Raw genomic sequence first — 16,221 nt, 5'->3', positions numbered from 1 at the left:
CTGTTTTAAACTTGGAAAAAATACCACATGAACGTTTGGAATGCTTCAGACTGCTTTTGGACCATCTTCCATGAATCACCATCAGTTTGTGAGTGGCATAAGAGATTCAAGGAAGGCTGGGTGTCTGTAAGGGATGATGAGAGGTGTGGGGGGAGTAAAGAAGTCAAGACACCAGATTTGATTGGCCAAATAAAGAAGTTCATGGATAATGACCATCGTGTGTCTACAGAGACAATAAGTGCACCGTTTGATGTCAGTGTGGGAACTGTATACACAATTAATCATGAGGAACTGAAGATGTGGAAGATTTTTAAGCGAAGTTTGTCCTAAAAATGCTCAGAGAAGATCATAAAGAAAGACACTGTTATGACAACAGAGAGATGGAGTTGATCAATTCAGATCCTGCAGTTCTTGACCTGCAATAAAAAAACTGAATCCACTGCTAAAACCCAGAGGCCAAGAGACAGAGTTGCCAGTGGAAGCATGCTGGTTCTCCCAGACCTAAAAAAACAAACAAAAAAAAAACGGAGCAAATCCACCCAGAAACTTATGATAATCCCCTTTTTTGACACCATGGGTATGCACTGGGTTTCCTACATGCACTGGGTTTCCAGTGGGCAGACAATCAACAAGGAATATTATGTTGAGGCTTTAAGGGAGGTCAAGAAGAGATTCCGTCAGAAGAGGCCAGCACTCTACAAATCGGGTCAGTGACGTTTCCACCAGGACAATGCACCATTCCACAACTCCATCCTTGTCAAAGACTATTTGATCAAGATGGGCATCAAGACAGTTCCTCACCCACCCTATAGTCAAAACCTTGCTCCCTGTGACTTTTGGTTATTTCCTTAAGTTCAAGAAAAACCTTAGATGCTGTCGTTATGAGACAATTGAGGAGATGAAAAAGACGAGGGTCATTGACACGCTCACACAAGAGGACTTCCACGGGGCCTTCCAGAAGTTGTTGGATTGGTACAACAAGTGCATTGCAGCTGGAGAAGATCACTTCGAAGAGGGACTCGAGTTTCATATGTGTACTTTCAATAAAAGTACCCATACAAAAAAAGTCTGGAAACTTACTGAAGGCACCTTATAGCCACTACCATTCTCGATAAACTTTTGCCAAAAATTGAAAAGCACATGTCTATGAAAGGGATTATTTTTGTAGAGTCTCACACTGTCAATATCTGCAACAGAGAGATAAAACTTTCAGGTCATGAATGCATAAGTTCAGTCATTATAACAATGCAATTTGAAATCCCTTCTGATCCATTTGGACGGAATAAAAAAAAATAGGAGGCATTACGTTTCAAACGTCCTTTGTATATTATTATTATGAAAATGTCTGAAAAAGATATATTTCCGAAAAACTTAATTAAAAATTGAATTGCATTTTATTTCTGATTACTAGTGAACTTTTTGCTCAATTTTCAAATTTTGAAAATGCATCAAGGAAAAATGTCTATTTCAATCTTGGAGTTTTGAGTTTTTCATATTCTATTTTGCTTTCCTTACAGGAAGATGAGATCGCAAAACGGCTTTTGGATAAGAACTCCATTTACTGCCAAGAAGTGGAGCTCCAGTTAAAGAAGTTAGCAGAGGAGGAACTCGTTCATATCAGCAATCTCCAAAAGACAAAAGAAGTTTTGCAGCAGGTAATAATTTTTATACCTATGATTTTCCTGGTGGATGCATTATGGTTATTCACTCACTAACGCTGATAATACTAGGGTTGAGTATTTGTATTATTCAGATTTTTACTATTTTTTGTTTTGAACTGTTAGAAATAAATATATTCCTTCAATATAATTTGTAAAATAAAATTATAAAATATGAATAAAATAATTTGTCGCTTATGTTAATTTTTTAAAAGAACGTTTTTTTATTGGTTAAAATTAAAAGCTGTCTTTTCTGCTTGTATTAATTAAGCAGACGTTTTTTATTAGTAAATCTAAAAGTTTCTTTCAACAAGCAAAATCAACAAAACCTTTTCTAAAGGAAAGACAGTACCTTGAAAAACATCATCACTATTAACAACATGCTTGAAAATGAAGAACTTGCATAAAAAAGATAAGAGAAGACCAAAGTGTTGATTTAATAGTACTTTGAGTATCTATGTATGCGTATACATTTTATTTATATATATATATAATTTCCAAGTTCAACAAGATACACCTGAAGATCAGAAGTTATATCAAACAAAGACGGTCGGAAGTTGCATCAGCCGAAACGCTGTGAAAATAACACTGAAGATGAGAACAATCGTCTGATGAATCCAAACAAAATGAATAATTCTCATCTCAAAAATTCAGAAACGTAATTTATTTTTAAAATTTTGCATCCTTATTGCAGGAAGTTTTAAATCTGGATAAACAACGGGACAAGATTGCGGAAGTGGAAAAAGAAATTGACGATATCGAGAAGCTAAAGTTAACGAAAGACAGCATGCTTGAGGCAATGAAGCAGCAATTTGAGCAGCAAAAAATTGACGTTGAATATCAAAAACAACAGGTGAGTTTCGTATGCATCTTTTTTTTCTTTACATAGGCGTCACCACTTATCAAGGCCACAGAGGCCACGGGTTAAAGAGTATACAGTAGTCAATTGGACAATATAGTAATCGATAGTAATGGAAATTTGGTAAATTTGTTAACTTAAGTGGAACGACTCATCAAAAACTTGTTTACGTTGGACTTGAAGACAACCATATTGTAGTCAGCTGGAAAGCAGGAAAACAAGACAGTTCCACAGACGTGCAGTTCTAAGAAAGAAGCTTTATTCATGGAATCTACGTTTAGGTTTAATCACGGGTTTCATTATATTTTGAGTTATTGGTGCATCTATGTACAATTATGCACCCGTATCATTGTCGTCGTTGCGAACACAGGTTCTTGTTGTTAGTTACTTCCTTACCATAGCATAAAAAATGTGACACCATGAAAGGTGAGGAGGGTCAAACCAGCGCGTCTTGTTTCAATATTTTTGGCATAATAAAAGGGTATGACCACAAAGATTTGAGCAACTTTATTTATGATCATGTGTGATAAGAACAAATAAATCAGATGCTATAACAGCTTTATAAAATGCTAGCAGGGAGACCCAGTGTTGTCCAGGATTGAATGAGGATCAACAAATGTTTCACTCTCCCATACTTTGTCATCGAAATCGGTTAAATCACCCATTTTTAATCCAATCGATTAGTTGCCTGCTTTAGTTAGGAACCCCTGCGCATCCCGCAATGTAAGTTTCACATGCCTCCCCGCAGTGACTTCATTGTAGTCTACATTGCACTGTAGAGAACCAAGTTGATTTTATAAAATTATCTGTAAATAATAACTTAAAGTTTAAAATGCAAAAATCAAGTATCATGGTTCAGTTGTTCTCTAAACAGAAACATTCATTCTGCACGCGCCCCTGTTATATCAAAGAACTAACTGTTGATTTTATTCAATGATTTTTATATAATCATTTGAATTTAAGTTAAGCATAGTTAATTGTACTCTAAAAATAAACATTCTTTTTAATGCGACCCCGTCTTATAAAAGAATCTACAGTTGATTTTATTGGCTGGATCTTTCTGCTTGTGCGGTGATAAAACTTCTCAAATGCATGTGATGTTAGTTTGTATGAAATCTGACTTTTTTCTTTAATCAAATTTTTTTTCAATTATCGATTATCCATACTTATTGAAGGTATCCTGAGATAAAACCTATGTAAGAACACTCCCAGACACATCAAGTACCTATGTGTGAAATTTAAAAAAAATTGACCCAGCCATTTCCAAGACTATAAGAAATGAACTCACATGCATAATAGAATTTTTAGACTTCTTCAGTGATATCTTTTCGGTTTTAACACGTTTCTGCTGATCATGACTGGATTAATATTTTTGTCTGGAAAAGTTTCTCTAACTGGATTTATGCTGTCCTTATTTTTTTCTGCTTGGGACTACATTACACTTAAGACCCTTAAAGTAGGAGTACTCTGACCTTTTAAAAATTGCCTGGGTAGCCCTGTCAGAATTTCTTGGTTGGGGCACCTTAAGCAATAAACCATCCAAAAGACAAGAGGCAAGGCCTGGGTGGATGAGCCTCTTAGGACTACGCAGAATGAAAGTCTCAGCCAGCCAGATAAAAGACCACCGAAATGACTCAGTTTCTGCCAGACTGTCGAAATCAGATTCGGCAATCAAAATAAGTACTCAAACGCTGGCATGAATTGCACGTTCTTGCGCGTCGATGCAAAAACCAGGTGAACATTGATGGTTATTTATAAGAAGGAGAAGAGCAGCCACAGGGAACATCGTAGGGATAGTTCACTTTCGTACTAGTGAGAAAGAAAGACCGGTTTGTCCCATTTGAAGGTTCTTGATACGAAACATAATTGTAGTTAGGTTGGCACCACCCTTTCTTCTCTGCGGCCTCTCGCTCTCACAGGCATGATGTTGCTGGTTTCAGATTGTAGATATTATTGTGGCATGTCTTCTTCGGTGTTGTCTGATCTATTCCCTGCTTCCTTTGCTCCAACTTGTTTAATTGGTTGGTCTAGTGGTCTTCATCAATTCACTGTTTTCATTGTAAGAAAGCTTCCTTTCGGTAATTGCAAGCTTGTTGAACTCTCTTCCTGCTGATTGTTTTCCTCCTAAATATGGACTTGGTCTTTTCAAGACTAAGTTTGACATTTTTGCAATGGTCAGCTTTCATTATCTGTTACTTTCTTACATCAAAGGAATTTAATGCTTCATACGAAGCGATTTTCTTTAAAAAAAAATTTTAAATAAAAACAAAAAAAAAAAACCTTGTTACATTATGTAGTGGTTTTGCGATTTCTGTTTGAAGTTTACTTTAACTCTTAAGTGTCATTAAATCTTTTCCATTCGGTCATTATTCAACTTTTTGATCTTCCGTTTAACCAATCAGTTCTTCAGTCTTCCATTTTAACATTGTGTAGGTAGGTGGGGGGGGGGGGGGGGTTGTGAATCCTGGGTTGTAATTTTTTAATTACCAGAAAGCATTGAAGTCACTTGCTTGTACATTGTTAGCAGTTGCTTAATGAGTGGTGACATTTAGTTGTAATGGCGATCGTAGAAGTGATGAAGCAGGCAAAGTTTCTGTATCTTCTGTTCTCCGTCTCGATGCAAAAATGTAACCAAATACACAAAAAATATTGTCAACATCTTTGCTTTGATGTTTCATTCGTTGAGATGTTACATGAGCCTATCCTTGCTTCCTTTTGTACATGCTAGCAGAAGGGAGGAGGCTTTGCCCGGGTGTAAAATGCACTTAAATATGATATTTTAATTTGTTCAGATTTCGTAACATATTATTTTAGAGTCGTGATTTCAAAAGTAAAAAAAAAAAAAGTATTTGGGTGCCATCAGCTGGAATTGAAACTGAAAGCAAAACTGTAGCGTTCGAAGCTGGTGATGTTACCACTATACCAACGTAACATGCATATGAACTGATTAAAGATTAAAAATAAACTAAGATGAATGTGTAAAATCTATAACAATTTTTTTCATGTTTTTACCCTTCAAATCTATTTTTACCATCTGAAGACCCATAAAAGACTGCTCTATAAAAAAATCCTATCATTTGAAGCTGTTAGCACCGGTCTGCAACTTTTAGTTTAGTAAGAGATAGTTTGAAAATATGGAGACATTACTAGGGTTAATTCACAGATCGATATGATAGTTGCTGAGATTGGACTTGAAAACGACCATGTTGTAGTCAGTAGGAAACATTCCACTGATAACGTGATTCATAAGTTCAAAGTTTTTTGCAGTTTTAGTAGTTAGACATGTTCTTTTTGAAATGGTTTCACGGGGGCAAATTTTAAAGCTCAGTTGCGCAACTACCATAAAAATATTCGTTAATGGAGGCAAGTCTAACAAGTTTCTATGAGAAAAGAATGAAAGGAAAAAGGCGAGATCGCTTTCCACTAGATTTCGAAGTTGATTTTATACTCTGAAAAGGCAAGAAAGTTTTCTCTGATATTTTGTCTTTATTTAATGAACAACTTATTCTTTGTGCAATCTTGTTCTGATTTCTAATTACGATAAAAAGCAATAGTAAGATACACATGAAATTATAATCATCACTAAATACGTTTTTCGATAAAGATGAAGTATCAGCCATACACGTTTTACTTCATTTGGTTTAGACTTGGTACTGTTATTAACTATAATATATACCGTTTTCTTAAAAAAACGTTCTATATTATATATATGCAAAAAAACTTTGAACAAAATCTTTTATTTAATCCAATTATAAATAATATGTGGTACTGGTCCAACTTTTGAATCAGATGAAGCCAATTTTTTGTTTGTCTTTTACCGATTGTTTACATAAATAGCCGGAAGGTGCCAAAACACTTATCAAATCAGATGGCAAGAAAAAAGTTTTTTTGTTTTTTTTTTACCTCAAACAAGGCATATTGCCATGTTAGAGTAAGATGCGACTATTTAGGATAATGTTTAACAGGGCACTGTGGGGAGTTGAGTAGCAAAATGTCTGTCCATATTACATTTAAACTTCTGCAGGTTAGTGAAGTTAGGAAAGCAGGAAACGGAGGGAATTGCAAAATCTAGCAGTCTGAGAGAAAAAAAAAAACTTTGAGTAGAAGGCTTTCTTGATATCTAGAGACCGCAACACTGAAGGGGTGGGATTTTACTGCTTGTTGAGTTATGATTAGTCCGATCCCACATTCTAAAATCATCTTTAAAATCCTTTGTTCTCTCTCTCTCTGTCAGCATTGTAGAAATTGTCTAATTTGTGAGGTGCGATTTACCTGGAATGACCTCATAATATTTAAAAGATAGTTAAACACCAAAAAACAAACTGTACTAGTTGTACCTGCAATATTTTCATTAACATACGCGACTGTTTATACAGGATCTTTTTCTCCTTTTCATCGTCGCTGTTTCTTTTTGCTGTATGTCTCGTCTGTTTAAATAAGATAAAACTTTTGGATCAAGTAAACATTAGATACCCCGTAGCAGAAGATAAAGATAGACGAACATTTCAAGTGACACCGGTTGTTCGACCTTGACATTGCTGTTGGTTGTTTGTGAACACGTCAAATAGCAGACATGTTCGAATGTTCGCGAGCAAGACTAGTAGCAGATGCACCAGCCCAAATGTGACAGCAGTACTCCATACATGGGCAAATGGTGGCTTTGTAGAGGTACAGGATACTTTCAGGTATAAGTAACTTTCTAGCACGGTATAGAGAGCCCACCTTCTTTGCAGCAGCCTTGGCAATGATCTCGATGTATCTATTCCAATTCATGTTTCCTGTGAACATTAAGCTAAGGAGCTTGAACGAAGTGTTTTCAAGTAAAGTATCTTTAGCCATAGCTATTGGTTCTGATAAGATTTCATGTAATTGTTAAAGGAAACAAACTTTGTCTTAGCAGCGTTGAGCATTACCGTCCATTTTTGACTCCATTCCACTACAGACTGAAGGTTTTCATCTAAGTTAAATTTAATCATGTTTATGTTTGATCATTAAAATATTATTTGAATTAAATTTTCATAAATTATAACTAATTTTGTCCATGCTTTCATCTCTACAAAATTATTGAATGTAAAAATTTCCTAAAACTTTCAGTCTTTAAATTAAATGAAGATTTGCTAAGAAATAATTTTCTAAGTTGAGTTTAAATGGTTTCAAATTTCAAAAGAATCATGAAGCAGTATACTTTTTTTTTTCTTATAAATAGTAACAAAAAAAGACTAATTTGTTTCCAATGAAATTGAAATACCTTCTTGTGTTTTTTCTTTGTAAATAATTTATTTGCGGGCACAATCTTGTTAACTAACAAGATGTGTAACTCTTATCACAAAGATTTGTCTTCCTTTGATCATTAACTTTTATTATCCTTTTTACTTGCTTCCCCACGAGGGCAGAATTAGACACAAGGTCCTTTTTAATGTGGAGAAAATCCAACTCTCAAAAATGGGCACTCTGGATAAGAAAAAAAATTTAAATTGTCTCAGTCATGAAGGATTTCTCCTCCACTGGCTGAGGACAGAAAAAGGTGAAGTGTAGCATCAGGACAGATACTACACTGTAGCCAAGGATAAGGCTTTATTATTATTTTGGTGCTTGTTCAGAATTCAACTTTTCAAAAAAAAATTTCAAAAAAAAGAAAAATCTTTGATGGACTGAAATGTCATATTCCAAAAATCACCTAAATTCATAAAATTTTTATTTTTTAACTAAATCAAATTTAATGTATAAGGAAGACGGATGTGCTGTGTTTTAGGAATCGAGGAAGACAATTCAATTCCACTACTGAGATTTTTGTTTGTTTTAATCAGTCTTACAATGGCTGCAAAATATTAATGATTGAAAATAAAATGATTTTCTTCAAAAAAAAAAAAAAAAATTATTTGATCAATTTGTGATTTTTGGAATATGGCATTTTTATTCTGTGACGAGTATGTACATTATAAAGATTTTTTTTTTTTTTTTTTTAATTAGGTTGAATTCTGGATAAGAACTATTTAATTAATTTATTTACCAGCATAGCTTATTTTATAATTTATTTAGCTTATTTTATAATTTATTTATTTACCAGCATAGCTAAATCTTACCACTAAGAGTTGTGTCCATTTGATCTTGGACTTTTATTATCGTTTCGATTTAAACATTCAAAAACATACATTTTTTTATGTTTGTCGAGAATTCAACTTAATTTTTTTTTAATGTGCAGGAAAATCTTTATGATGAACAAAGATGTCATATTCCAAAAGTTATGTAAATTAAATAGATTTTTTTATTTTAACTAAGAAAATCAAATTTTATGACAAAGTGAGATGGATTTGTCATGCTTTAGAAATCAAAGTAGACAACTCAATTCGACTACCGAGATTTTTATTTTAATCAGTCTTGTAGTGGGTGCAAAATATTAATGATTGAAAATAGTAAACTTTGATTTTCTTAAAAAAACAAAAACTACTTGATTTTTGGAATACATTTTCCTTCTGTGATAAGTACAAATGTTATAAAGATTTTTCTGGATTTTTGTTTTTTTTCTTTTAATTCGGTTGAATTCTAAATAAAAACTTTTTTTTTTTTCTTTTAATTCGGTTGAATTCTAAATAAAAACTTTTTTTTTTTTTCTTTTAATTCGGTTGAATTCTAAATAAAAACTTTTTTTTTTTTTCTTTTAATTCGGTTGAATCCTAAATAAAAACTTTTTTTTTTTCTTTTAATTCGGTTGAATCCTAAATAAAAACTTTTTTTTTCCTTAAATCTAATTTTTATGCTTTTTATTTTTTAGATGAAACTTGATCTGAAAGGCGATCGAAGCATCATCGAAGGATTGACGTATGAACTTCGTCAGGCAGAACTTAAACTGAACGAAGTCGGCATGGTGAGTGAGCAATGGTTGGAAGAGCAAACTAATGAGTTCAAAGCCAGATGGAACCAGGTTGACGTCAAAGAGAACGAACTTGTCAAAGACTACGAGAAAGTGAGAACGGAACTGAAAAAAAAATATGCTGGTTACCGGGAAGCAATGAAGGCGGATAAAGAACAAATCGAAGGAGCCTGGGAAGAATTGCGGAAAATGCAGCGTGAAAAAGAATCAGAGATGAACGCCTGCACAAATGAAAATGCTCGCGAAAAACTCCAAGTCGAATTGGCTGAGATGAAAGCTGCCGAAAAGGAGTTACAGACACACGAGAATGACCTGGCTGTGTCCGAGCACGGCAATAAGCGGCGCGAGTTGGACGAGGAGGGGCAGCTGAAGAAACATTTTGAGGAGGAGCGTGAGAAGTTTCTACAGGAAAAGGAGAAACTGAAGGGTGAGGCAATGAACAAGATTGAGAGGGAGGTACACGAGAAGACGCTGGTGCTTGGGGAGCGCGAGAATTCAATCCGGGTGCAGGAGAAAATCTTGCAGGATATGGAGGCGAAGATTATGACAAGTACGGCGCAGCTGATAGTCGAAACAAACGAACTCGAAGAAAAGCGTCAGAATTTGGTTGCCATTCGTGAAATTGAAGATGCCGATCTTCGTGCTGCAACGATCGAACTCGACAAGAAACATTCGGATGCTGAAAAGGCAGCCAATTCGGAAATAGAGAGGATTACGGAAGAAAGAAAAAGGTAATTGCATTCTGCATCTACATATACGTTTTTTTTTTAAATTTTTTTTTTTATATTCTTTTGTTCTAGCTGAGGATGGGACATCCTACCAGACGGCGGATATTCACCTATCTCATACATTCCAACTGTCCCTTTAAGTGCAATTGTTTGTATCTCTCTTGCACTTAATTCACCAAGTATATTTGCCAGGTGTTTTCAATTCTTTTTTTTTTAAAAAAAAAAACAGCGCAAAACGTGTTTTCAATAATTATTTTTAAAAATAGCTAAATAAAAGAAATTTCAAGAATTTTTTTTTTTTAATAATAAATAAAACTAATTTCAATAACTTTAAAAAAAAAAAAAAAAAATGAGTGCATGCACAAAGGAGAGAAAAAAAGCGAAGGAACTGATTTGCCTTGCCACCGCTTCTGGTAGCTCTACGCCAGAAGTTAGGAAGTATGTTTGCTGACTATAACCAATAATTGTGACACCAAATTTGTAAACTTTCTGATTCAGATTGTTTAAAAACTTTCTGGTGTCTGAACTTTTAAAATTGTGTATACAAATTTTTAATATATTAGCATGGGGACCGCCCGGCTTTGCACAGGCGTGAAATTCAGTTAAATATGATATTTTAATTTGTCCAGATTCCGTATATATTATTATAGTCATGATTTCAAATGTAAAAAAAAAAAAAAAATATTTGGGTGCAATCAGCTAGAATTGAAACTGAAATCAAAACTGTAGCATTCAAAGCTGGTGATGTTACCACTGTACCAACATGACACATATATAAACTGATTAATGTACAAAATAAATAACGATTTTTTTTTTCAATTTTGACCCATTTTTGACTTCTTAAAAACTATTTTAATCGGCTAAAGACCCATAAAAGAACGGTCTGTAAAAAATCCAATCATTTGTGTGAGAAATTCCATTTTACAATGCCAGGTTCTTGTTTTTAAGGCGCCTACACAATTCTAATAGGCGGTCTGTGATTGGTTGGTTTAAATTAGTCAAGTTAATTACTTAGCACCCTTTTTGTATCATGCTTTTCATTTTCAGTCCACGTTGAACACTAAGCAGGAAAAGGACTTACCAGGACAGCTCCGAGAAGAAAGCCTTACAGAATTGAGCCGCCACTATTTCTTCATGTTATTTCACCAAATTGTTGGTGAACAAAGGTCTTATATGTCTACAAGCAGACACACCTTTGTATTCCCGACGATATCCTAAATACAGGATAGCATCCTTTGAACATTTTCTTCATGGTTATATTTACTAAATATGTGAACTTATCTCAAGTCAATTATAATCCCGAGCGACTCACTTTATGCCTAATTATAGGCGCCAACATTCTGTCCGAGAACACCATGAATTATCATGGATACTTTCGAGGAAAAAAGAACACTCCAACATTAGGAGTCAAACTACCGGCTCCCTATCTGGAAGGCAAAATTTGCCCACCGTTTTGCAATGGACTATACCAGGACCAGTAACTTTTCTTTCCTGTTATTATTGAATAAATTTTGAGTTTAAAGGTATGGCTTCTGCAATTTGTGGATCTATTTTGCCTCTGCCAGGGAGTTTTGAGTTTGTGAGAATTAAATTTCTCACATTTGAAGCCCCTAGCGCCGCTCTGCGACTTTTAGTTTCAGAAGAGATACAGTTTGAAAATATGGAGACAGACAGACATATAGCCTTTTATTATAACTAGCGGGATGGGGGGGGGGTACCCGCCGTTGTTCGAGTGTTTCGAGGTGTGTGTGGTCGGGCGGGGGTGGTGAGTGTTAATGAAAACCTAAGAATAAGCGAAGTAAAAAAAGAAAACAGAAAAACGAATGTTAAAACTTAAGCGGGAGGCAGGTAATCAAAACATTGAAAAAAAAAAAACTAACGTAAGGCAAACGAACAATGTTAAATGTAAAAATCGAAAAAACAAAAAAGAAAACAAAAACAAACGTTAAAACTGCTTTGAAAAATCTGAAAAATAAAAACCAAAAAAAAAAAAAAAAACGTGCTTCGATATTAAAATTTTAAAAATTGGTGGGTACCCGGGTGTTTTGGGGTGTGTGTGGTCGATCGGGGGTGGGGGTGTTAATGAAAACCTAAGAATAAGTGAAGTAAACAAAAAAAACAGAAAAAACGAACGCTACATGAAAAATGGCTTAAATAATACTGCTTCAATATTAAAATTTAAAAAATCGAAAAAAAAAAAATCTCACACCACGATTCGAACCCAAAACATTTAGATAATGAATGAACCAACTGACCTAACACGACACACATGAAATTCTCTCAGTTCTTTAAATATTTAAACTAAATCAGGTCATGACGTCGTCTGACGCATGAGTAAAACTGATCTCGTCATGAGAGGACGGTTTTTTCTGAACCCCCCACCCCCCCTGTAGAAAAGTGTTGATTTCAGGGTGAAAAAAATTAACGTTTTTGGCCAATTTTTCGATATTTGTCGGGCGAAGGATGGGACTTTCATATGAGACCAAATTTATGAATTTTTGTTCTGTCTGTCGAAAGTTTTTAGCAGACACACAAACATACACACATACATACATTTTCACTTTTATATATGTAGACTAGCGGGGGGTACCCGGTGTTGCCAGGGTGTTTGTAGGTATGTGTAGTGTTAAATAAAACGAAATTGTCAGGTGCGCGGACGGAAGTCGTCGAACGTTACGACGACGATGTAGGTTTGTTTGTTATAAGCGAAGTAAAAAAAAAGAAAACAACGTTAACACTTAAGCAGGAAAAAAAAAACACAAAAAAATTAACGTAAAGCAAACGAACGATGAAAACAGAAAAATGAACATGTGAAAAATGGCTTCAATAAGCCTGTTTCGATATTAAAATTTTAAAAATCTGTGGGTATCCGGGTGTTTTTGGGTGTCGCTAATAATAAGTGAAGTAAAAAAAAAAAAAACCATCTCACACCACGATTCGAACCCAAAATGTTTAGATAATGAACCAAGGCCTTAAGCAACTGAGCTAACGAGACGTACATGAAATTTGTTCGGTTTTTCAACTATTTAAAGTAAATCAGGTCACGACGTCATCTGACGCATGCATAGAATCGGTCATTGTCACGAGAGGACGTTTTTTGTTGACCCCCCCCCCTGTCGAAAATTGTCGATTTCGGGGTGAAAAAGTTAACATTTTTGGCCAATTTTTCGATATTTTTCGAGCAAAGGATGGAGCTTCGATGTGATACCGAGTTTGTGAATTTTCGTCACGTCTGTCGAAAGTTTTTAGCAGACATCCAAACATACATACATACATACATACATTTTCGCTTTTATATATATATAGATTAGATTTCTTCAAGTTTCTGTTTTCTTTCTTTTTTTCAGACTTTTGACCCTTCTCGAACATTCAAGTACAACTGGCCATTATGACAGTATTTGTAAGTATTTCACGTTTGTGTCTTTCTGTCGTGGAATCACTCTTTTGGATAGTGTCCAGAATTCCCCTATGTTAAAACCAAAAATAAAGAAAAAAAACAACTGTATGACTGTATGCACCATTGACAAAACAAAAATATCGTATTCCAAATATCACATAAATTAATCCAGTAGTTTTATTTTGCATGAAAAAAAAAAAAAAAATTTTATGAATAAACTAGTAAACTAGGAGGGACTGTCTCATGTCGCCATTTTGAAAACAATTTCAAGAAACAAGTGGAGATAACGCAACAATAATTCAAACTTATCAAATTTATGTTGTAATGCCTACGGTTTCCCATTAATCACTTTAAACTGATTTTCTTTGTGTATTCCCCAAGAATGAGATTTATTCCAACAATTCTCTTTGATGCATTTTTGTTAAATGTTTTTCCCTTAAATGCATAAGAATAGAAACTCTTTTCCTGAAGCATTCTTTTGAAGTTTGCAAAGTTGCTGGGGATCAAATCTGGAAAAGGGGGTGGGGTGAAAACAATTCATGTAGTTTTGCCATTGTTGCGATTAAATTGAGACCTGATGCATTATCTTGGTGAAAGAGCTTTACTATATCCTTTATTTGTGGCTACTTGTGGGTGATTTCTTTAAACACAGGAATAATGCTATATAATATGCACTGTTGATTGTTCTTCCTTGCACTTTCAAAATACAGAGGCCAAAACCTGATCAGCACAAAATTCAGATATTTTTGTTTTTAAAATTTCCAACACTTAAAGAACTAATTTGTAAACTAATAATCCAATTGAGTTTAAATTTTCACACATACCATTTGAAGGTTAGTACTTTATAAAAAATGTATGGATTTGTTTTTATTAGTAGTAGTAGCACAATTTATGTCAGGTCTGAGACTTCTTATATAGAAGCATATATATGGCATAAGCAACGTTGAGCCTGGCTAGTACCAGATGGGTGACTTTTTGGGAATTCTAAGCATTGTATGGGCTTGTGCTCTCCACTTATCTCGGCATTGTTTCTAGTCGTCCTGAACCTCCACTTGCCACTGGTATTCAACAATGTCGACTCAGGAGAGGTTGGAGATTGCGCAACTCTTGCCACAAAAATTCTGTGCACAGGCATCTTTACAGTGGCTATCCATAGTCTGTCAAGACTGAAGGAAGCTACCATATAGGAACAAAGAGACTTATTATTTTGCTGTCTAATTTACATATGTAATTGTGGTGCATACAGACAAGTATGTAAATAAGATATGGCGATGCTGACAGTCATTAAGAAATATAAGAGTGGTTGAATCAACATAGAGTAAGAGCAGGCAAGAAAAATACAGAATAATAAGAAAGAATGGATTACTTGTTCAGTTAATTATACACAACAACTAATTAATTAATCCCTCACTTTTAGACAAGGTACAAAAGAGAGTCACCAACCTAATAGGTCTCGAACTGTAAGCTAGGCTTCAATCGCTGTCCCATCGACAAAATGTTGCATCCCTCTGTCAGTTTTACAAGTATTTTAATAGTAGGTGCTCTGACGAACTAAAAGTTCTTGTACCCCCTCAACGTAACTACCCCCGACAAACTCGGCAAGCAGCAAAATCCCACCCCTACACAGAGGTCCCCAGATGACAAAAAGCTTTCTACTCTAATTAGTTTCTTCCTCAGAACTGCTAGACTTGGAATTCCCTTCCTGTTTCCTTGACTGTATTGACATGCAGAAGTTCAAGTGTAATGTAAAGATATCTTGCTACTCAACTCCCTACATAGTATCCCTGCAATTTATGTCCCTGATAGTCGCCCCTACATCAAAGTGGCACTGTGCCTTGTTTGGGGTGAAAATGCAATTTAAAAAAAAAAAATTAATTAAAACCGTCAAAAAAGAATTCCTCAAACATAACTCAATCCCAGAAGTAAGGTCTGTGTTAATATATTGTGTTATTAAAGTATATAGGAAAAATCCTTAGGTAAATAAACTTTGATTGATTCACATTTATTATAATAATAGGTTGCATGGCAGAAAATGATATCTAGGGTTGACGTGCCATAAAACAGCAAACCTCAATATACTTGAGTCTCATCATTCAATATATGATAATGTTTTAATTTTCCAACAGCTGCTCCTCCACTTTCGGTAGAATTGAATGGGCAAATTCATGAAGTTCCTCAGAGACAATCATCCCGAACAAGTGATGTAGATTCCATTGTCGAAGAAAGACTCCAGGTAAGAATCACCCACCCCTCCTTTTTTAACTTCACTCCAAAAACAAAGCGTATTGCGATGTAGTCATGAGAATCTGTAAAGACGTATCTTAAACTCACACGTACAGAATCGCAAAGCAAGAAGAATGGAATCAATGTGTATAGACTGACAGTTCCAAAAGTGGAAATAAAGTTGCGAGCGCCTCCATATCATACAAAGGACATTGCGAGCGCCTCCATATCATACGAAGGACATTGCGAGCGCCTCCATATCATACGAAGGACAACAAAACAAAAGATTAATAAACGCAGCATCAATATGTAATGCCGAAATTACTGCTATTGATTTGCCTTTTGAGAAAAAAATTACAAAAAGTTTTTATCGTATTCACAGATTCTCTAGCCGGTGTAGAGGATAGAGACATTGAGTCTCTACGGTTCCAGATAAGCATTGTCTGAAGATAGCAGTTTCAATCCTACCCAAAGCAGGACTGAGG

At 34.8% G+C, this 16,221-nt stretch overlaps 1 protein-coding gene across 3 annotated transcripts in view; it reads left to right on the top strand.

The window, feature by feature from the left end:
* LOC145256352 (kinesin-like protein KIF16B) overlaps nt 1–16,221 on the top strand; it is a 173,920-nt gene that overhangs the window by 125,247 nt on the left and 32,452 nt on the right. For all 3 annotated transcript variants that reach the window (XM_080115170.1, XM_080115169.1, XM_080115171.1), the window contains 5 exons: nt 1,518–1,655; nt 2,353–2,511; nt 9,290–10,119; nt 13,464–13,516; nt 15,640–15,746. In XM_080115170.1, coding sequence (XP_079971296.1) covers nt 1,518–1,655; nt 2,353–2,511; nt 9,290–10,119; nt 13,464–13,516; nt 15,640–15,746 — 1,287 coding nt within the window. The remainder of the gene's footprint in view (nt 1–1,517; nt 1,656–2,352; nt 2,512–9,289; nt 10,120–13,463; nt 13,517–15,639; nt 15,747–16,221) is intronic.

The sequence above is a fragment of the Euprymna scolopes genome, chromosome 32 (assembly GCF_053919585.1).
Source record: "Euprymna scolopes isolate OS-2025 chromosome 32, ASM5391958v1, whole genome shotgun sequence".
NCBI classification, from domain to species: Eukaryota; Metazoa; Mollusca; class Cephalopoda; order Sepiida; family Sepiolidae; genus Euprymna; species Euprymna scolopes.
Note: the sequence above shows the minus strand (reverse complement) of the source record. Positions and strands in the feature narration are given on the sequence as shown.